Source organism: Onychostruthus taczanowskii, unplaced genomic scaffold, assembly GCF_017590055.1.
Source record: "Onychostruthus taczanowskii isolate IOZ18803 unplaced genomic scaffold, ASM1759005v1 scaffold19, whole genome shotgun sequence".
Taxonomy (NCBI): domain Eukaryota; kingdom Metazoa; phylum Chordata; class Aves; order Passeriformes; family Passeridae; genus Onychostruthus; species Onychostruthus taczanowskii.
The window spans coordinates 4,910,661-4,933,115 of NW_024499128.1; the positions used below are offsets into that span (position 1 = coordinate 4,910,661).

Here is a 22,455-nt window from a genome sequence, read left to right on the forward strand (position 1 = left end):
TACTTCCTTATGAACTCTTCAAGTGTCTTTCAGTGTTTTCTTGTAAAATTACTGGAGTAACTCCTTTTCTTTGCATATTCACATTTTTAAATGTTTTCCAAATGCTCTATCTTTTAACAAATTCACAAGCACACTACACTTGAAGGTCTGCAATGTGATTTCTCCTTTACTAAGGAGGTGTATGCAACTTGTTTCCTTCTTTTAATGGAACTGCAATGTGACACCACTGCAGTGTCACAATGGCCTGATTAAAAAAACCAAACAAACCAAACAAGCTCCTCCCTTAAAACCTGTAGATCAGTTTTCATTTGCAAGAATTTTTAAAAATTTCCTTTTTCTGAACAGAAAGAGATGCTTTTTCTGATTCCCCATAGTTTCACTTATCATGTGAATTGTGAGATATGGTGTTTAGTAAGTAGAATGATTACTAACAGCTATAAATTATTCCAAAACTCATACATGTAGTTTACATACTTATTCTGTGAAAACCAAAATTTTCTATTCAAGTGTTGCAATAATAATTACTGGAGTGAATTGAGCAGGCCTTTGCATTCCTTGTATATTACAATAATTAATCCTCAATCCAATATCAGTACTTAATGATTGTTGTATGAGATGGTAGCTAGAGTGCAACTTCACTCAAAAGTTATGTGGAATTCCATCTAGTTTACTAGTATGAATAGGATATGTTTTTAAAATGAGCTATAGGAGCTGATCCATCAGTTAAGGAGGATGTTAAGCACAGAAAAGCACTAAAGCACTAGAAGGTTACTGAGATGGTGATTCCAAACAATGAGACAGACAGTAGTTGCAGTGTAGCAATGATACCTGTTGTAAGTATTGTAACTATTCTCTTTTGGAAAATTCATCCAGTTACTGTTTCATGCAACCAGGAAGGCTAATACTAAACAGAAACTGGGAATCATCTGCAGTTACACATTAACAAATATTTAACACTATTTTAGTTTCATGATATCCTTATCAGCTCTGCTCAATGCAGCACAAAGTCCATTCAAAGAACTTTTACATTGTTAAATGGAAGGAAGCTCTTGGACATGTTTAGAACTGCTTGCTGTTATTGAACAGAGTTGTACAGCCAAAAGAATTCCTCTAGCCATTGAGGAAAGGGCCATGCTGTTTAAAATCTTAGCCAAAATCACAAAGAACCAAACTAGTTCCAAAGTGTGGCTACAGGAGCCTTTTCCATCTAGTTAAGTCTTAAACCTAGCTCAAAATGCCATCCTACATTCCACTGAAGGAAAACCACCAACCCCTATATAGATGGATTAAATTGTTAGACCTAAAACGTGGACTGCATCCACATTTTCATGTGGTATGTAGTGTCTACTTAAATGGGAACATCTTCATTGGGGAAAGATTATTAAATTATTAGTATTAAATTATTAGCAATGCCCACAAAAATCTGTTTGATGTGACTTGTGAGAGTTGCTGGGAGCGACATAATTATTGCAGCAGGAGTTTGTGTAGAAAAGAAGCAAAAGTGTATGGCAAGGTGAGAGGGCTAAGGTCAAATCCTGGCACGTGTTGCTGTAGCTAGGTTGTGTGAGTGGGTGAAGTAAATTTAACGTATTCAGCCAAAACGTTGAGCAGATTGGATTTTACTGAAGAACGACATGGGAAATGCAAGTCTCTGTTCATACTTACCCGGGTTACTCTAGCAGTAGAATTCGTGTGTGTATACAATGTTTTGGGAGAAAAACCAGTTACTAGCTCGAGACAGAAAAGTCTGTAACACATTTTGTTTAATGACTGGTGCTTTAATATAGACCCAGCCTACACCGGGAGGATGAAGACATCCAGAAATCTCACTTGAAGTTCTGTGCCTCTGTTCTAGCAGATCCATTATTACTTCCCAAGGTCAAACTCCACTTTGTTTAGAGCAGATTCTTGGCGCTCTTTAATCTCAATTAAGTTGTTCGGACCATTTAGTTTATCCCTTCGGATTGCAGTTTTTAGTTGATAACCCAGGCTGGTCACCTTGGTGTCACCTGTGCTGTGAGGGGCTGCCCGCGGCTCCCACCGCTCACGGCGAGCTGCCCAAGGGGTCAGGGAGCGCTCCTTGTGAACCATCCCGGGACGGGATCGCTCCACCATGGCCCTGGGGATAAATCTGGATTTCTGCTCACGCATCCCGGAACGCTGGGAGCGCTACCGGGACTCAGTGTTAAGACTAGAACAGTGACGAGAGTAGATCTTCCCGCTCCTCTTGCCCGGCTTCATCCCCGCGTAGGGGCGAGAAACGCCCTCTCCGTGCCCCCGCCCGGCTGCCTCGGTCCGCCCGCACCACGGCGGGCGGGGCAGCGCCGCGGCTGCTCCTTCCCGGCTCTCCCTGTCCGCTCAGTGGAGCCGCCCGGCGGTGCCGCTCCGTCCCAGATCGCTGGAGCCGCTCCGAGCCCGCGCAGTGGAGCCGCCCGGCGGTGCCGCTCCGTCCCAGATCGCTGGAGGCGAGGCGCCGCTGGCCCCGGTAGCGGGCGCGGCCGCCACCGCAAGGCAAGGGTGGGCAGCGGGGGGGACCCTCGGGAGGGGAGCAGCGGCTCCTGCGGCTCTCCCTGCTGAGGAGGGGCCAGAGAGGTGCCCCGGGCCTCCGAGCGGTGCTCACGCGGCTTCCCCTCCCCGCAGGCGCCGTGACCATGCTGGGAGCGGACGAGTTCATCAGCTCCCCGCCCAGGAAGACGGTGCGGTTCGGGGGGACCCTGACCGAGATCCTGCTCAAGTACGAAAAGGTGACTGCGGCTTCCCGGGGGCCTGCGCTGCGTCCGGGCTGCTGGTTCCTGGGGTCATTCCGTGAGAAGACTCGTTTCGCCTTACGCAAGACCGTGCCTGAAGGCTTAGGGGAAAAAATTGAAGGCGGCTGAGCGTTGTAGGCTTGTGCCAGGCGGTATTGCTGTGCGAGCGAAAAGATTTCCCCCGTGAGTCAACCTGAGTGGCCGGGTGAATGTAAAGCCTGGCTTATGCTAAAGTGTGCACGGGGATCCAGCTGTGTCTGCAGGGAGAGCAGCTGAAAATGAGCCGGCAGCCTCGGTTGTCTTCTGGACAACACCCTGTTACTGCTGCTTCGGCTTTCCTGAGCTGGCTGTCTTGTATTCTTGATGTACCTGTTCGATAGTTGGTTGTTCAAATACATTGATGAAATTGGTAGTTTTTACTGAAGGAAAAAAAAAAAAGTAATTTATTTATTTTTGTTTCCCCTGCTAGGGTGACACCACAGATTTTGAGTTGTTAAAACATCAGCTGTCAGATCCAGACATAAAGGTAAGACTTTGATAATTAGGAGTCTGGTGATTTAAAGTTTGTCTGTGTGAGTGTAATCACCAGACAAGTCATTGTGGTGCTTACACAAATCCTTTGCGTTAAACATGTAAATTGTATTTAGCAGCTTCTTTTCTTTGCAGAAACCATCAGAATTAAAACTCTAAATGCAAAAGAAATGTCTATTTATATGCATACATATATGCAGGATCTTCATAAATGGTGTCTCATGCTTACTGACTCTGCTCTACCCTTTGAGGTTGTCTTTGTTCCAGATACCATCTTTTTAGGTCACTGATGCTTGATTATAGAGACACTTCTGTACATCAGACTGATTTCTGACTTTCATAACCTAAGTTGCATTGAATTTTACCTTCTGTTCTCACTAAATCTGGTTTCATTAGGCCCTAACATACATAGGCATTTAGCAATTGTACCCAGAAGCATTGTTTCACAGCTCTTCTGTATAGCTACAAGTACCTGCCACATTTGCTGTTTCAGGACTTGAATGTCCCTTCTGATTAAAGTACAACAAAAGAGAAAAGAAAACGATGATGGAATACCTTTCTTTTAAGTTCTGTATGAGGGAGGTTTCATGCCTTGCTCAGTCTGACTGAAGCCTTCATGGCAGGCTGTTGTTTAGGAATTGTCATGAATGTATTCTGCATTCAAGAACTTCCATTGGTGAGGGCAAAAACTGAAATTCCTTTCATGTTAGTGTGAAAACAATCTCTATTTACAGTCTTAATCGTTGACTTCTAAAGATTTTGCTATTTTCTGCTAATAGGTAGTACTGTTTATTGAAAATAGTTAACCTATTTTTTTCTTCTTATTTTAAGGATGCCCAGATCATTAACTGGCTGCATGAATTTCGAGCTTCTGTTGCATATTTGACCAAAGAGCTTGAACAACTGGTCAACATTTTGCTGGTAAATATCTGTTTGTTTGCTACATGGGAAGATTAAGAGTTTAGCACTCAAAACATCCCTCTTTGACATCTCGGTCTTTGCTTACTTTTAGAAGCTGCCATGGTTGAGAAGGAGCCGAGAGGTAGTGGAAGAATATCTGGGCTTTCTTGGCAATCTTGTGTCAGCACAAACTGTCCACCTCAGGCCGTGCCTCCGGATGATCGTGTCACAGTTTGTCCCCCGTAAGTTACTGCTCTCTTACTCACCTTTGCTTGCTCATCAAAATCCTAGATAGATAAGTTCTGTATAAATTCAGTCCATAACACAATTAATTATTGGGTTATTGAGTTTTTTCATGTTGATTGTCGCCTTTGCTTGCTCATCAGAATCCCTAGATAGATAAGTTCTGTATAAATACAGTCCATAACACAATTAATTATTGGGTTATTGAGTTTTTTCATGTTGATTGTCATACAGGCAGCTTTCTGTACCTAGTTTTGAGAAGACATATTCCGGGTGCTAATACAGATCCTGTTCTGAAGATATCTTGGAAATCAATGAACTGTATAATATTTTTATTACTAAAAAACCAAAAGCTGAAGTGTGAGGATCATGTCAGATGTTTTCAGGAACCTCCTGGTTCTGTAAATAAAATAGTCTTTAGAAAGCCTTGTGGCTAGTTTTGATGTTTTAGTCCTGGTGGAGACTGTTGTTCAGTGTGTTTGCTATTGAATTTGTTACCTATAAGATTTATACAATTTTGATATAATATTCTCATTTTTTGCTAGCTCGAATAACCATCAGAGAAGATGATGTGGATATTTCAGATTCTGATGATGATGATGAAAGTGAGTATAAAGGATATAGATATATATGCTGCTGTAGTGCCTTTACTAAAAAAGTGTCCAGTGCATGTTGCTCCTTTTTTGCAAAATTAATTGAGCTGAGTTCAAGTAAAACATCAAGAAACATCCTTAAATTCCCAAGTCAAAGACTTTCTTGTACTTGAATCAATGGCGTGCTGACCCACTCCTTATTACTTTGAAACTATTCCTGTTGGTGCTGTATCTGTAGGAGTAGAATGCAGAGGGAAACATTCCTAGCCCTAGATTGTTTCAGGGCCAAAGAAAAGTTAGGAGTTGCTTGGTTTCTATTTTATTTACTTCAGTGTACCCCCCCTGCAAAAGAACATTTTGGCAAATGCAGTTTCCTTGGGAATCTTTTCATTGTGTAGTTGATACAAACTGTTTTTACTGGTTCCTGATTTAGTTTTCTGTAACCAGGTGCATAAGAGTTCTTTTTTCTTTCTCTAGACATTTCTGAAAACTTTGATACATGCCACAGAGCATTGCAAACTGTTGCAAGATATGTTCCTTCGTAAGTACAGAATCCCTTGGGTTTGTGTGCCCTTTCCTTGCACATTTAAAGCTTGGGAACTGATTGGTTTTTTCCTCTTAATTGGAAGTATAACACTTCATTTCATTGCATGATTTTTCCCAGTATTCACTAACTGGTAGAATGCTATATACAAACATTATGAAGTTTCTGTGAGGCATCAGCAGCTGAAAATCCTGTTAACAGAAATGGGAAGTAGGAAAAGTGTTGATAGTGGCTTCTGTATTCTGTATTCTATAGTGACATTTGAAGTGGCTTCTAACAAACACATTGTGAAAATTTGCCACTTATTATCTGTCCAGTGATCCTTGCCAAACCACATTTTATACAATTGCTTACCTTAAAATAAAGTTCCTGTGAAATAAGCTCGTTCCAGTACATCTTTAGAGTGCTGGAGTATTGGATTTTACCAGTATTACTGAACGGGACTGCCTTGCCTTGCCTGGTCCCAGCTGCTGACCAAACAGCAGCACCAGGGGTCTTTTCTCTCCAGAGACGCCGTGCAGTGCCTGTGCTCGCGGCTGAGCGCGTGGGGACAAGTCCGGGCATGTCCCGAGCTCCAGTGCTTTCGGCTGGAGCTTGCTTTGAGGGGGTCACTCCTCTGGCCTTCCTCAGCTGGAGGAACCTTTAAGGCCATGGTGAAGAAAGGAGTGGGTCCTGATGGAGAATTCTTAATCCAGAGTTTTTATTCTGGGCTGCATGGCCTCTGAGTCCTGCAACAACTCCAAGAGAGCTCCTGACCTTGTGCTGTGCTTGTCCTTTTACCCAGGGGAGAAGGGGAGGGAACACAGGGACCACCGACCAGGGACGGGGGGAGGGGGTCTCAGGTGGGAGGGACATCTCTGGGTTGATAGACAGTGCCCAGCAGGGGCCAAGGGTGGGGGAAAGGAGAGGTGACTGGCACCTGGGGAAGGACCTGGGTAACTGAGGCAAGCCATGACATCACACCGCAACATTGGAGTTCAGTATTCGCCAACCTATAACTTTTAGGTCTGATTTTTGGTTTTTAATTACTTCTAGGACACCACAGTTTCTCATGCCGATACTTGCGGAATTCTTTCCTTTCATTAATAAATCAGAAAGAACTCAGGTAAGAGATGTGACTATTTTTGTTGATTTGTTCACCTCTTTATCTATATGTATAAATGTTCTGTACAGTATTACAACTGATTTGATGGCAGTCCACGCAGATTTTTGAAGAATATTGTTATATATATAATAATTACATATATAGTAACCATGTATAGGGTTGTGTCTGTTTAGTGTAAGGCTGTCCAAGCACTCTGAGTTCCTTGTGCACAAGCATTGTGCTCATCTTTAATGACATCACCACATATTTTTTCCACTGGATTGCTTTCTTAATCAGTGCACACCATGGACCTCCTTGATGAGGAGTCTCAAAAATTTGACTTTCTGTTAACACTGTTATTGATACCAATTAATTTTGTGTTGTAGGAATGTTATGTCCATAACCTGCTGCGAGTTACTGTGTATCTTCCAACTCTGAGGCTTCAGATTCTGGAGCTTATTATTGAAAAGCTGCTGAAGTTGGATGTAAGTTTATTCTGTGTTATGTTTTATGGAAGGTTGGCATTAAAATACACCGAGTAGGAAATGAAATATGCTTCATTTTTAGACTCTACAAAAAATGCCCTTGTGATCATGGGTATAAACCCAGCCAAATTTACACTTCATTCCCAGGATAAAGATGTTCCCACACTGAGGGTATCTGTGTGGTGTTATACCCTGCTTGGAGTCTGCCAGAATCCAAATAACTGTCTTGTGGTGATTGGTGCTAATGTGAATGTGCTTCCCTTTGTGTGCTCGATTGGTTGTGTCATCTCTTTGAAGTAAGAGGATCTCTTTGAAATAAAAAGTCCTAAAAAAAGTCAGGAGGGCTAGCACTGGAAATGGTCATGGATTTTTGCCTCACTGTGTAACAGTCTGGGGAGAGCAGATGCTGGGGAGGTAAAGTTTCAGAAAGTTTGGATTGTGCATTCATGTATGGCACATCATTGCTTTTTAAAATGTTTATTTAGTTGAGGACAAAATGTAGTCAAGTACTTATTCATGTGGCTATGTCTTTTATATAAATAATAAAAAACCCGATTTCATATTATTGTCATGGTTTTATAGAAATGAATTTCTTGTTTGCAACTGTAGGTTAGCACTCCACAGCAAGATATTGAAGATGCTGAAGAAACTGCTAATAACTGTGCTAGCGAGGAAAAATCTACAGAGGAGGGACTTTTTGACATGGTTGGTTATCTTGTTCCATTAAATTTTTTTTAGTGAAATCATCACTTCTGAAATGGCAATGAACTAAGTGTAGAAATTCATTATTATTTTGTTGCTACTGCACTGCACACTGCTCTTGAAACCTGAACAGCTGACAAATGATAAATGTGTTCTCAGGTATTGAGTTTATTCATGTAAGCACCCAGTGCTACATCCAGCAAATCAGTTTCCTTATGTGAAAACACAAGCAACTGTGCAATAAAGCTAGTTAAAGGATTCATGAAACTTGGCTTAGTGTGCAAAAGTTTCCTTGTACTGTTTAATGAGATACTGCTTGTTTAAAGAAAAAAAAAGAAATTTTAGCATATTGCTGAAAGATAAATTCAGTTTGACTTTTCCTGTAATTGCTGTCTTTGTGATTTGTGTATTTAAAAGCTGCATGTGCCATTTTATCTACCAGGAGGAAGATGAAGACACAAAAGGAAACAAAGTTGTCTCTGCCAGTAGTGAGAGAATGGCCCATCCGCTTGCAGAGCGCCTGGACATCCTGATGACCATCCTGTTCTCATACATTAGAGATGTTTGCCATGTGGATGGTGAGAACACTTGCTCTCTAACCAAACCTGTTGTTTTGCTAGCAAGTGAGAAACATAAGAGGAGTTCTTTCTCTGTGTACTGCGAGATAGAGCAGAGCTCTGCCATTAGCAGGCTGTAGTCCACATTCCTGCCTCTGCCCAGGTGCTGGGAGAGGTGTAGTTAAACTTCAGAGGTTTAGTCTTCACTTGGAGACATTCTGATTCTGTTAACATGATACTGTATCCAAACTAGTAGGGTATAAATGTTTTTATCATTTGCTCTACTTGAGTGTTAGAATTATGGATCCTTTCAACATCACAAGGACTGGAAGTAGATCAAAACAACCAGACACATCAATCAATTGGCTTTGTTACAGGAGAAAAAAGAAGAAATAAATATCTTTCACTGTTATGTATTAAGGGTTTGAATTCCTGAGATTTATATATTTAAAACAACAGTTAGAAACCATTATGCTGTATCTTCTTCACACAAGTCAGGTGATTTATTTGTGGTTTTTTCTTGCTCTTCTAAGCTAACACATTATTGCAAAGTTTGCATGTCTAGCAGCTTTATATATGTGCACACTCACACAGAGAGATTCTTCATTTACACCACCTTAAAAAGCAGTAGAACTGTACACCTGGATTTTAGATATCAGATAAACTTGAGAAGTCAGGTTGACAGTTTTTCTTTACGTATTTCTTACTGGTGTAGAAATATATAAATACCACTTCTGCAGCATAAAGCTGGGAAAAAAACCCTGAAATGGCTCATTTTGTTCTGTTTCTTTGTTGTGTAGGCAAGCTTGACATCAGCAACACGAAGGATTTGTATCGGGATCTGGTTTCTGTTTTTGACAAGCTCATTTTACCAACCCATGCTTCGTGTCATGTACAGTATTTCATGTTCTACATCTGTAGCTTTAAATTGGTGAGTGAAAAGCTGGTTTTAAAATGCAGTGTCCTCTGTCATTTCTGCATCCTTGTTTTGGTTTCTTTTACAAAACAGTTTTCTCTGCTGTGATTCTACTCTGAAGATAGCAAGTACATTAGTATCTTCACTTTCTTTTCCTTCTCTGTTACTCCTTTCTTTTTCTTTGTGGTTGCTCTTCCCATGTTGTTCATAAACCACTTACAGATGGTATCTTAGCAAGTGTGAAGGAACAAACTTGGTTAGAACTGATCTCTTTGACAAGAATCAGTTGGACACAGGACATGGAATGCAAATTTCTTCAGCATCCCAAAACTATTGCAGAGATGCTGTCTTGTTAGCTCTTTGATTTGAAAATCGTGTCTGTGTTTGTTTTTCCCCCACCCTTCCATTTTCTTACGTCTCTCAACAAGCTGTTGTTCTCTCTTTTACAACTGAGTGTAGAAAAAGACACAGAAATGAATGCTCTTCCATCATGTGTAGGTGTGGTTATTTACTGCAGTTATAGGTAGATTTTTGTAATGGTTGGGTTATGGAAATTATGGGAATTGAGTATTAGGAATCTGTTGCTTAAACAGTGTCATCTCACAATTTCTATGTATCTTTTTTTCCAGGGATTTGCTGAAGCATTTTTAGACCATCTTTGGAAGAAACTGCAGGATCCAAACAATCCTTCAGTAATCAGGCAGACTGCTGGGAGTTATATTGGCAGCTTCTTGGCAAGAGCTAAATTTATTCCCGTTATGTAAGTTGTTTTCATACATGAGCAGAACCAAACAATTCATGCTATTGTGGAGCTTAAGTAGAGAATTGGTCTTCTATTCCCACTGCTTTGTCAGTAGGCCTGAATCAAGAGTCTTGTTCATCCTTTCAACAATACTGGTTCAGTATTGTCTTGAAGCTTCCAGGAAAACTCATGCAGGATGCAGACTGAGGATTGCTGAGGTTCATGACTTGCTGTTCAGGGCTTCACTAACCAAGAAGTGCTGAGCATGGGTAGGTTGTGCTGACTTCAGGCAGTCATGGATTCCCAGTATCTGATGTTTTCAGTACCCAGTGTTAGGCACTTTCTGCACTTAAAATGTCTTCCTTTTTATGCACACATTCTATGTTTTTGTGCTGTTCAGGGTGGGTGTGGTGACTTTAACATTGGAGTGTTGGATGTTGGAATTACCTGGTGGACATGGGAGGCATTGCTCTGTATTACCTGTAACCAAGGATTCTGGTTGTTTATTGTGTGTTCATGGATTCATCTCTTCTGGCATCCTGTCCTTTCACTGTTTGGGGTTTTCAGTGCTGATTGATTAATTTTATGTTGAGATAAAGGAGAAAGAATTATTCTGTTACAAGCTTTCACAAAGAGGTTTTCTTACTGATATTCTTGTAGCTGCTGAGATTTGTTAACATCTTTTCTACACCATTTCAGGTGTTATTTTTACACTTCTTTTTTCTCCCTACACTACAGTACAGTAAAAGCATGTCTGGATCTTCTGGTGAACTGGCTACATAAATACATTGATAATCAGGATAAAGGAGCTAATGCCTACTGTGATGTAGCTCTCCATGGGCCATTCTATTCCACGTGTCAGGCAGTGTTCTATACACTTATCTTCCGTCATAAACAACTTCTGGATGGAAATTTAAGGAAAGGTGAGCATATTAGGTTGGAAAGGATTCATTAGAAGTCTTACTGTTGCTATGTTTTATAGTGGTCAATTCAGTCAAGTATCTGATGGCAAATTTATGTTGCTGTGCTCTAAATAAAAGGAGGTGGCTTGTACACATGTTGGGGCCAGACCTCCACTGTGAGAGTGCCCCAGGGTGTGCTTCTGTGGTGGTGTGCAGAGTGCAGGCATGTCACACTGGAAATTCTTAGAAACTAAATTCAGTGTATATGATGTCTAACTTATATTTGCTAATTGTTCTTATTTTGAAGGTCTGTCATATCTGCAGAGTTTAAATTTTGAGCGCATTGTCATGTGTCAGCTAAACCCCCTGAAGATTTGTATCCCTTCTGTTGTCAACTTGTTTGCTGCCATTACCAGGTACCTGCTCATTTACTTCAGTAAAGCTTGGTACAGGTTTTGTGTGTATCTAAAACCAGCACAGGGTTTTGTTAGGCACAGTCTTGAATATTACCTGAGACATAACACTGCCCATATTCCAGGTGTGATAAGTTTATTCCTGGGTCAATTTCAATGGAATCCTGTAGTCCTATGAAATGGATTGCTCTGTGTTGGAGCCAGTGTGCTTGTACTTGGAATAAAATTTATAGGAGCTTAAAGGGAGTGAACAGACTCCTTACCTTGTGACTGTCTTGCAAACTCCTAATATCAGCTGGAAAATGGAAGATAGAAGTGATATTTGTTCAAAAATTACTTTGTGTTTTCATACCTTCCCTCTGAAAATCTTGCTGTGGGTCTGCTGGAAGTGCTTATCTTTTCTTTATTCCCTTTTTTAAAGGAAATACCAGTTGGTGTTCTGCTACACGATTATTGAGAGGAACAACAGGCAGTTCATCCCCGTTGTGCGGAGCGGCACCGGGGGCGACCTTGTGCAGACCTGCACCAACCCCCTCGACAGCTTCTTCCCCTTTGACCCCTACATACTCAAAAGGTAGAATTGAAAAGTGAACAACTTTGTGCCCTCCAGAAAATAATAAATACAACCTGTAGGAAACTTTCAGTGTTTCTGCCATTCGCTTTCCTCCCTGATCCTTTGTACCTTTCATATTCTGCATTTCAACCAGATTGTCAAAGGTTTAAATTAAAATGTACCCCTACTATGAATACAATAACTCATTCTATGCTTTGTTTCCTCTCTCAGATCAAAGAAGATCATTGATCCTATGTATCAGTTCTGGGAAGAGCTGAGTGCTGAAGATCTTGAGAATCTGAAGAAACCCATTAAAAAGGTAATCTTCCCTGATCCAAACACAGTTCAGCTATCAGCTGCTTTTATTGCAGAATATTTTTTAAAGTAGATAAGAGTACACTATACGTTTAGGGGAAACTGAGACTGAAATTTGGAAGCTTTAGGAATTGATCCATTCTTGCCTTGAGAGCACTTTTCTCTCTTCTGCAGCGCAGGAGCCATCTGAAAGCTTTATGAATGTGCTCAGAAAATGGACATGATAATGTCACTGGGAAAACTATCCTGTAGATGTCATTCAGTTCCCATATTTCATAATCAGAGTACATCTAATTCTCTTACCATTCCAGCTGGTTGTGGCAATCACAGTGTAAATCCAGGTCTCTACTTGACAGTAGAAGATTTGACAGTATCTTCCTGCTCTCACTGATCCTTTTACATTTTTGCAGGGTACTTCTGAAGATGAAGACGATGACTTTTTGAAAGGAGAAACTCCTCAAAATGATGGTGTGGTTGGAATTGCACCAAATTCTTACGAGTCCAACACACGGAGCCCTGTGAGCAGCATTGGCTCCCCTGCAGACTGTTACGTGCCGTACCCACTGTGACACGGGCAACCAGAAGGGAAAGTGTGGAATAGGTTGAAAATTGTGTGCAATGGTTTGCTCTGGAAAGAGACTTGAGCTCAACTTTCCAAACTGGCAAATGTTTAAGTAACTACATTTAAGAAAAATTACTGTTTCTTAGTCATCAGATTTCTACAGATATGTTATAGTAAAGTTATATGTCGCTAGAAAAGCGTAGAGAATAAATAGGGTGATATTTTACAAATTTCACATTGAAATGGTTTTTATGACTTAGAAGGATTTTTTTTAATAGTTTTTTCCAAGTCTTCAAAATCTTGTTTACTAATCTTTCTCTACAAGGTTTTATATATCAAGGGTGAAATTCTGGTGTTTCTTCCTGCGGATTTGTGTGGGGGCCAGAATTCCACTGTCAGTGTGGAAACTCTGATGACTTTTCTTGAGCTGGTTTCACAGTAATGGTGTAATCTCTAGTCCTAGGGTGCCATTTTTGGCACCCAATGTAGGGCTTGAGAAAGTGGAAAGAAAAAACCTGGACTGATTGCATTTGGGTTTCATTTACTCTGTACTGGGATAAAGCAGTCAGTAGCCATGTTGCTTGAATCTGCTTTCTAGAGGGACCCCTTTGGAAGTTTCCTCCTAAATTTGCCCTAAACCAGGAGATCTCTCAATAGGCAGAGTATGAATCCAGTCTGGCAGTGATTCTTCCACACACATCTCTTCAGCTTTTCCTGTCTGTAGAACCATACTTGGTGAAGCCACTTGCTAGTGGGAAGTGTACTCAGACAGAAAGCATTATCCCTCCTTAAATCTGCAGCTGACACACACCTTTCCCAGCTAGGAAGGTTCAGACATGTGAAAGTGATGGTTGTTGGAAGTGTTGAAAATGAGGGGGTAGCTGAATGTATTATTTGTAGATAGTTTTCTTTGGGGTGCTTGTGAAGTGCTCCAAGACAGGTATTTATTTGCCAATTTGAAGTTTATATGTGAATGCTGAAAATAGAAAAAAAATATCTTCCCTTGCGGAAAGGATGTGATGGTGTCAGTGGTGTCCTTGTGTTGTCCACGTGTCTGTCAGTCAGTGTAGTTTCTTTGCAGAGGTTTCTTGTCTTCCTTTCATGGTCGCTGGCTTTTAGATTTGAGTAAGAATATAAACAATGGGAAAAAAAGTGTTATTTGTGTAACGTTTAGTTGAAAATTTTATGTATTTAAGACTAAATTCCAGTTGCCCTTCTTAGAACTTGGAGGCTTTCAAGACAAGGTTTTTATTTGGAGCCAATAAAGTTTGATGCAAACAGTGCAATTCTTAACATCCTTGAGAAAACCATATGTCTGGATGTAACTGAGGTGCCTTCTGTGGAGCCTGACTTCTCAAAGTTGGGGTGTTCCTTCTGACAGATTGCAGAAATGAGTTTTGGGGATGACACTACAAAGTGCATAAGTGGATCTGTTCTTCATTGTATAAAATGAAAAGTTTAGGTTTTAATTGTAGTCCTCTTTATTGTCAGTCCTGAGTAATGAACAATAGATTTCCATCTGAAATAATTGCATTTTCTCCTGGCGCGGAAGAACCCTCAGATCAACAGCCAGGAAAACATCCTTTGAAAGATGCCCTTCAGACACTACTTCCAAAATGAGGGTGTGCAAAACTTTCCCAGTTGTAATACAAGGTATGTGATTGAGGAGCTTTCCACGTATCATGAAAAGCAAAAAATACCCCATAAGTGTAATGTGCAGACATTGAACTGTCTGTACTGGTTACACAGTTTTGTTTAACTGCTTCTGGAACCTTTGCTGTGACAGCTCTGGTTTGCTTGGTGCAATTGCAGGCAGGTGTGCTGGCAGGTGCTGCTGTTTTGCTAAAGAGACTTTGTAAATACCAACAGCTGTGAGAGGAATGCTCATCCCAAGGTGCAGTTTTGTCTCACATGAGAAATGCAATGTATCTTTTGAAGAAAGCATTTATTCTACTATAGAATCATAAAATCATAGAAGGGCCTGGGTTGGAAGGGACCTTAAAGACCACCTAGTTCCAACCACCCTGTTACTGGCAGGGTCACCTTCTGCCAGCCCAGTTTGCTCCGAGCCCAATGCAGCCTGGCCTGGAGCACTTCCAGGGACAGTTTGCTGCTGTGAAGATGGATGGAAAGGCCGAGCTGGTGTCCTGGCATTCACTGTCTGATCTGTGGGCAGTCCGGGTGCCTGGCTGTCCACATTCCCTGCAGGGTGAATTAACTCTGCTGCTGCCATGGTTATTCCTCATAGTATCTTCCACAGATAACTGGAGGAAAGAAAACCCTCACGTTTAAGGAAAAATGGTTGTCTTTGGAATTGTCTGAAAATCCAACTTGGGGTTGCTGGGGCAGAGGATGGTTGGTGGTGTGGGGATCGGCCTCTTCTCCCGGCACCCAGTGGTAGGACAAGGGGATGTCTTAAACTGTGCCCGGGGCTGTTTATGTTGGATGTTGGGAATGATTTCTTCACAGAGAGGGTGGAATGAGACGCTGGAATGGGCTGTCCATTGGAGGGTGCAGTCACGGTCCCCAGAGGCAGTTAATGACAGGCTGGACGTGGTCCTCAGTGCCATGGACAGCTGCCACGGTGGGGTTCGGATAGAGCTTGGATTCGATGATCTCAGAGGTGTTTTCCAACCTCAATAATTCAGCGATTTGTAAATTTGTGGCTTTATAACTGTAATCGTTTCATACCACAACTTAAGGATGCCCCGCAGCGGCGGGGGAATCTCTGCAGGGTAACCGCGTTAAAACCGCCAGGCTGAGGCCGGGCGTGTTCCCGTGCCCGGGCCGGGCCCAGCCGCGGGCGGTGCCGCTGAGGCCGGGCGTGTTTCCGCCAGCCCCGGGGCCGTTCCCGAGCCCGGGCCGGGCCCAGCCCGCCTCCGGGCCCGGGCCCCGCGCCCGCCGAGATGCCGCTGCTGGTTAACGGAGCGCGGGTGGACCTGGCCCGGCCCACGGGGGACATGATCCGCGCCCACCCGCACCTCGAGGTGAGGGAAGCGGGAAGGGGCCGCGCGGGGCCCGCCCTGCCGGAGTCCCCGGGGGGAGCCGCCGTCGCGGGTGGCGGAGCGGGGCGGCCTCGGGTTCCCGGGGCAGGGGCGACCCCGACCCCGACCCCGCGCGTTCCCCGCGCTCTGACAGCCCAGAGCCGCGGGGGGATGGAACAGAAATAAATGGGTGTCGGCGGAGGGGCTCGGCCGTGCCGGTGGGGGTTCCCCGGCGGCCGGCCCCTTTCTGCGTGAAATGACAAAAACTGGCGATAAAAAGGCAAGGTGGACACTCTGAGGAAGGTGCTGACCTTGCTTCCAGGGTATAAATGTTACAATCTTAGCGGCCGAGCCAGGAATGTGAGCAAAAAGAGCTGCTTGGGGAGCTGTTTCCCATCAGAAGGTGGTTCTTTACAGACCCTAAGATTATGCAGAAAACCGGGGCAAATTTGATAAAGCTGTGAAGTGTTTTTGAGCCCAGAATGGAAATTGACTTTGTCCCCAGCAGGTCTGTGAGGAAGCACTGCAGTAGTCATAGCCCAGGAATCCAGGTTTTCCACACACCAATCCAGCTAATAAACAACAGTATTTTGATAAATGCAAAATAAATATTCTGAAATATGTCAGTAGAAGACTGAAACTTCTATATTTCAAGTTTCCTATTCTGATTAAACTTCCAAAATAAGTTCTGGTATTATCTAATGTAATCCAGTTGAAAGCTTTTTATTGTACCTCCATTTTATGGTCCATATAACAGGAAAAGGTGTTTTGTGTCTCTCTGGAATGATGTGATTTAATTATTAACTTGGTCAGTGTCAGGAAAGCAAAAAAACTTTCAAAATTCACAATACTTTGTGATACAAAACACGCATGTTTCTCTCTGACCTTAGTCCCTTTGCTTTTCAGAGGTGATGTTTCTGTGGAGTAACGGATACACCTGAGAATTCAGCCACTGTAGTATCTGTTATCATTTGCAGTATTTGTTATCGTTTGTCTTTAGGAAAAGGCAAAACTTCTGAGAAGTCAGCCAGCTCAGATCGTGGAACCCAAAGGCCTTCTCTATGTCCAGCAGAGAGAGTTTGCAGTGACTACCCCTAAAGATGGTGTGTAGGAACATAAACATTTCTTCTTGTACTGAAGCAGTGTTTGTGAGAGCTGAGTTCTTACAGTCTTTTCCTCCTTTAAAATAGGTTCTGTTTCCATTCTTGGATCAGATGATGCCACTACCTGCCACATAGTTGTGCTCCGACACACAGGTATCTCTAGAGGACCTTCAGAGCAAAGCCTGAAGCCCTGAAATAAGGAATTAATGGAGGTTTATGTGGCATTAGTGAAATAAACTGCAGTTACATTAATACAAACCTGAATCCCCAAAAGTCACGTAAGGTGTTAACTAAAGACTCGCTCAGAGCTGGTGTGTTTAGTGTGAGAGGTTCCACGTCTCCTTGCTCCGTGAGCAGATTTTAACTTGCTCTGCTCCTGTGGCCGGCGGCATTGCAGCCCTGGGCTGTGTCCAGCAGAGCAGTTTCAGGGGTAGAATTTGTGGAAAGATCCTCACTGTGTGCCTGGATTTCTGACATTAGAGATGTTGCTGTTCTGTTAAGAGGGCAGTTGTGCTGATTTAATAATGGCCCGTGCAGAGGGTGCTGCCTCGCCCCGGTCACGTCCCTGCTGGAGGCTGCTGTGCCGAGGGGAGCGAGGCAGTGGCGGGGCAGCTCTCCCTGCAGCGCTGGGACTGCCACGGTTGGTGGCACTGTCACCGAGCCCCTGTTGTGTGCCCTCCCCAGGCAGCGGAGCCACGTGCCTGACCCACTGCGACGGCTCGGACACCGAGGCCGAGGTGTCGCTCATCATGAGCTCGGTGAAGGCCTTCTCTAACTCCTCAGGCTGTGGCAGGTCAGCTCTGCTCCTTCTTGTTGTGCTTCTCTCAAGGGTTACTGCAGCTCGTGTGGAGGGGAGCTGCGAGGGGATTGTGCTGGGTTCAGACCAGGGAATCGTGCAGGAAACGCCTCTTGATCAGCAGCCGCATGCAAAGTGAAAATCACTTCTTGATGATGATTTTGGGGGTATTTTTAGCAGTCGTTTAAAGCACGGTTCTGTTCTGAAGAGTGTCTCTGTAAAATGCCACCATGAGGTTTGTGTTTGCTGTTTCCCATTTAACTTTGTTCCAGATTTGCAAAATTTTCCATGTAACTGGTTTTTGGTTTCCATTATATTTTTCCCTTCAGAGTGTTTGTAAATTCTTTTCAGCATCTGATAATCTTATCAGGGAATTTTGTAAGTCCACATTATTAAAAAAAAAAAAGGTGTGGAGGATAGGAAAGTGGATAAAAAGCTCTGAAACAGAATTTAGTAGACAAGCTTCTTTTGGATGTAGAGGGTTTTACCCATGTAGTTTGGTAAGAGCAAAAGCTAGCAAAATCTTAAGTTCACAAACTTAAGATTCATGATTTGTAAGGACTTTACATAGACACTGCTTAGAGAAGAACCCTGCTGCATGGTCCAGAGTAGTTGTGAGGAGGTCATGGGAACAAAAATCTTCAAGGTTAATTAACTGAAAGATGGTTACAAAGTTCAGTCCAAACCAGAGGTGCCAGAGATACCCCTGGGATAAAATTGCATGTATTAAATGCCTCTTCAAGCTTGTTCCTGTGCCACTTCCTGGGTGATCCCTGAAGTTTTCAGAATGGAATTATCATAACTTGCTCTGTAATGTAAACCAGCTTGGTGCATGTGATTGTAATAAGTGAGGCTTCTCTAATGATTACTTTGCAGTTTGGGCTGGGGATTATTTTGTAAAGCTATTCATTTTGAGATGTCTTTTTAATTGCTGTTTCCTGTTATTCCATCTCTGTTAGGCTGGAAGTGCACCTAGTTGGAGGTTTCAATGATGATAGGCAGTTATCACAAAAACTTACTAATCAGCTTCTTAGTAAGTTCACGTTTTTTCCACTCTCATGTCCCAAAAAAAAAAGGTTCTGGCTGGATTTGGGTGGTTTGTTTGCAGTCTGAGTCCCCAGTCATTTACTGGAAAGAAGTGTGGATTCACATGAAGGGTCTTTGCCTGAGAACTTGGTGTGGAGAGGGGCTGGACTGCTGGGGCTTGCCCATGGTCAGTGCCTGGGCCACAGGGTCCGACCCTGTCACTTCTCACACTTGGCTGAGTTGGGAGCACTTCAGCTGGGCTTTGATTCCTGCTCATCTTCTTGGGATCATGGGCAAGTGTTGTCACTCTCCCAGTCTGTACATGTGGATGATTCATCAGTTACCATTCAGTTCATACCTTAATGTGATGAGGTAAAATTTAATTATTGTTTGGAATTGTCTAATAAAAAAATGTCAGGTTTGTTTATAAAATCCATAGTGAGAGGAGTGATGGCAGTGCTTCTTCACTAACAATTGGAAGTGTAAAGTACCTGCTTACCTGGGAGTGCTCTGGGTTGTGCTAAGCACTTTCCCACTTCTGGAGAGGCCTCTGCCCCACTGGAATGGGAGGGGGCAGGGATGGGGCAGGTGTCAGGATTGGAGGGAGGTGTTTGAGGGGGTAAACAAAAAAGGAAACCAAAGACCCTGGGATGCAGCCTTGTGGCTATGACACCGGAGGGTGTTTTGTGTAATGTGAGTTCTGTGCAGAACAGAGTATTTTGGTTAACTTACTTTAACCTTCTGATTTTCATGCATCAAGGTACAATTTGAATCAGTAATGCTGTATTGCTATCAGAACTTAAGAGAGGGGTTTTTTTTCTGGTGTTTGAGATGATGAAATGCAGAACTAATTTACAGTTGATGAAAGACTGGGTTTGTTCACTATCTATGTAACATTTTAGGAAAAAACATTTAAATATAACCTGCTAAATGTATAGCAGATCAGAGCAGAGCTGATGTGATGCCAGGGCTAAACCAGTGTCAGTAGGAGTAAGTGGCAGAGCACTTTCTTAGCAGATTTTTGCTGTTACAAATGGCCCGTCTCTGTAAATTCCTGTTAGTCTGAAGCAAATGTGCTGAAGCCTGTTTGCAGTGTTGCCCTACCTGGAGCAGGGGTTTGGGGTGTGCCCCTCACCCCCAGGGCAGTGCCCTGCCCCCACTCACTGACATTTTTGCTGTCCTTCATCACAGGAGCGTTCGACCTCCAGCCAGAGGATGTTCATTTAGTAACTTTTTGTGTAACAGGTAAGAAAATGTTCCCTTGGGTTTGGAAGTACCTTTCCTGAAATAAAAGGGCAGGGAACTTCTCAGACATGGCTTTTTCTCTGTCTTGCAAGAAAGGACAGCACAAGTCCTCCGTACTGCTGCATGATTTTCAGTTTTACTGCTGGTGTGTGTGTGCTGATGTCAGAGAGCCAATGCAGGGGACATTTGCTCCTTACCAAGTGCTGCTGCACTGCAACTGACTCATAGTCATGGCCAGGTTATTTTGGCACATTTATCGCAAGGAACAGTCTCTGTAGCTGTGCATATCTTACAGCTGAGAAGGGCACTCATGGACCTTTGTTCTGCCGGGCTGAAGTAAATTGTCCTTGCAGAAGCAGGGGCAGCTGGCTGGAGCTGCTGTTCTGGTAGGAGACAGCTCCAAGTCCCACGTGTCTTGTTACTGACCTCTGCCTTTTCCATATTTCATTTAGGCTTCCTTGGTTTTTTCTGTCTTATGCAACATCAGATCTCTTGCTCTTCAATTACATATAATTAAATAAATGCTGCTCAGACTAAAATCCAAAACCCTACAAGTTTGGCTTCTTTTTCTTCATTACAGAACTGAATGACAGAGAAGAACAGGATATTCATTTTCCAATAATTTATGGAATAGGTGAGTTAAGTTAAATTAGAACTGAATTTTCTTTTGGTCACTGGATTGCTTTTCAGATTCCAATTGTAAATGGACTGCTTTTAATGAATGAGAAAAATCCACCCTAAAAGCTGCACACTGCTGTCAGAGGCATAGGCAGAAATGCTTTTCTTGTGGTGCCACAGCTGGGGAGAGGCACACATGAAGAGGCCGTGTACAAATTCAAATAGATTTTTTTCCTTTAACTGCACTTAAGAGTTTATCAGCATTGAGCTACTGCACTAAATTTATGCTTAGAATTTAATCTTCTCTTTGATTACTCAGTGTTTTTTCTAATTAGTTCACTCATCTCTGGAATACTGAAATGCCACCAAAGGAAATGAAGTAGAAATGTACTGTCACAAGCTTGGGGTCTGAGAAATAAAAATGTGTGATGGGTTCAGCAGTTCTGCAACACAGTTTTGTTAGGTACATGGTCATTGTAAAGAAGTGCCTCGCAACAATTAATTTTTACTGTATTTAATCTCTGTTTCTACCAGCTGTGAATGTTAAAACAGCAGAGATTTTCCCTGCAACCTTCCCAGTAAAAGGGCCGGATGAGGATCTGCGTTCAGCCCACATTTTAACAGGAGCACCAGTGAGTAAAAGGGATGGAGAAAATGGCAAGGGGAGGCCAGTTAGGGGCAATGAAACATCCAAAGTTTGAGGAAAGCTTCCTTTGGTAGCTCTCTGAGTTTGTGTCACCATTTCACGCTGTGTTTGGGGGAGTAGCTGGGGGTGTCAGTGCAGCTGGTGGGAAGCAGGGCTGGTCTGGCCAGGCCACACTGAGGGCAGCTCTCCTCGTCTGGGGCAGCCCTGGCTGCCTGTGCAGCCTCCCTGTGTTCTTACAGCTGACCAACATCTACGATGCGAAGACAGAACAGCTCCGGATTGGGCCTTATTTCTGGGGGCCTTTCCCACATGTGGATTTCTGGCTGGAACAAGACGATGCACAGATTTTACAGGTACCTGAAGCTAACTGGTTTGGGTTTTTTTACCTTCTAGCTGAGTAGAGAGAGGGGTGCTACAGTATGTCAAAACTTTTCCCTGTGCACTGATGTCCCTGGGAGGGTGGGGAATATCCTAGAGGGACAGGATAATGAGAACATTGTATCCTGAATGTCAAGCAGCTCTTGCTCTCATCTTCTTTTTCAGAACCTTTCCACGTCACCCCTGGCTGAGCCCCCCCACTTTGTTTCCCACATTAGATCTACACTGACATTTCTAAAAGAACATCCATTTCCATCTCGGTCCCTGTTTCCTGACAGGAAGCCTCGAATCTACAAAAAAAATGAAGAAGGGTTGTGGGAACAGGTTTGCTCTGACAAAATCTAACCTGGAACCCACCCCCACAACTGCTTTAAGGAAATACAATCTTGCAGGAAGAGCAATTTGTTGCAAAGAGCATATTGCTGGTCACAAATACCATTGTTCCTGTGCTTTTCAAAATAAAATATTTTGATAGAAGTAACTTGCTTTTTCTGCATTACTAATGTAGAAATCAGGGTTTCTTTGAAGTAAGAATTTGGGTTTAGGTTCTGTTGCTCCAGTGCAGTAATTTGATGGGCAGGTAGAGGTGGCAATGCTAGAGACTGATAAGGTGAGTCACTGCACTGGCATGCACTTCATTAAATGATTTGGCACACACAAGGAAAGAAAGAGTTTGCTGGAATGTAGCGAAGCGTCCTTCAACAATAACTTAATGCCACAGTAATAATTTGAAGTATCTTTATTGAAACATTCAGGTAAGTATTTAAAGAATGAAGCTCATTCCAACAAAACTACTGATTTAACATTTCCAAATATAAAAACATTAAAAATTAATCTTTGTGGGGATAGCTTTTATCCCCAACAAATTAC

The 22,455-nt window shown here is 42.9% G+C and overlaps 2 protein-coding genes across 8 annotated transcripts; both read left to right on the top strand.

Moving 5' to 3' along the window:
* The first annotated feature begins 2,456 nt into the window (after window positions 1-2,456).
* RRN3 (RRN3 homolog, RNA polymerase I transcription factor) lies at window positions 2,457-14,075 on the top strand. 4 transcript variants are annotated; one of them, XM_041401788.1, is made up of 18 exons: window positions 2,457-2,511; window positions 2,641-2,744; window positions 3,217-3,273; window positions 4,110-4,199; window positions 4,291-4,420; window positions 4,967-5,026; window positions 5,492-5,555; window positions 6,594-6,663; window positions 7,029-7,127; window positions 7,737-7,832; window positions 8,272-8,407; window positions 9,187-9,317; window positions 9,932-10,062; window positions 10,783-10,967; window positions 11,254-11,362; window positions 11,781-11,933; window positions 12,144-12,231; window positions 12,638-14,075. In XM_041401788.1, exons 2-18 carry the CDS (start codon window positions 2,652-2,654, stop codon window positions 12,794-12,796), a joined length of 1,851 nt encoding a protein of 616 aa, XP_041257722.1. In that variant the 5' UTR covers window positions 2,457-2,511; window positions 2,641-2,651; the 3' UTR covers window positions 12,797-14,075. The 4 variants fall into 4 exon arrangements, with proteins under 4 accessions (XP_041257722.1, XP_041257723.1, XP_041257724.1 ...); XM_041401789.1 differs by having other exon boundaries at window positions 2,463-2,517; XM_041401790.1 differs by lacking the exon at window positions 2,457-2,511 and having other exon boundaries at window positions 2,534-2,744.
* A 1,575-nt stretch (window positions 14,076-15,650) lies between these two features.
* Window positions 15,651-22,066, top strand: NTAN1 (N-terminal asparagine amidase). 4 transcript variants are annotated; one of them, XM_041401927.1, is made up of 10 exons: window positions 15,651-15,776; window positions 16,774-16,876; window positions 16,964-17,029; window positions 17,561-17,669; window positions 18,632-18,705; window positions 19,890-19,943; window positions 20,524-20,577; window positions 21,096-21,193; window positions 21,447-21,560; window positions 21,751-22,066. In XM_041401927.1, the coding sequence occupies exons 1-10, from the start codon at window positions 15,696-15,698 to the stop codon at window positions 21,928-21,930; spliced, it is 933 nt and encodes a 310-aa protein (XP_041257861.1). In that variant the 5' UTR covers window positions 15,651-15,695; the 3' UTR covers window positions 21,931-22,066. The 4 variants fall into 4 exon arrangements, with proteins under 4 accessions (XP_041257861.1, XP_041257865.1, XP_041257863.1 ...); XM_041401929.1 differs by having other exon boundaries at window positions 15,666-15,776; window positions 21,410-21,560; window positions 21,751-21,875; XM_041401931.1 differs by lacking the exons at window positions 16,774-16,876; window positions 16,964-17,029 and having other exon boundaries at window positions 15,663-15,776.
* Window positions 22,067-22,455: the final 389 nt, after the last annotated feature.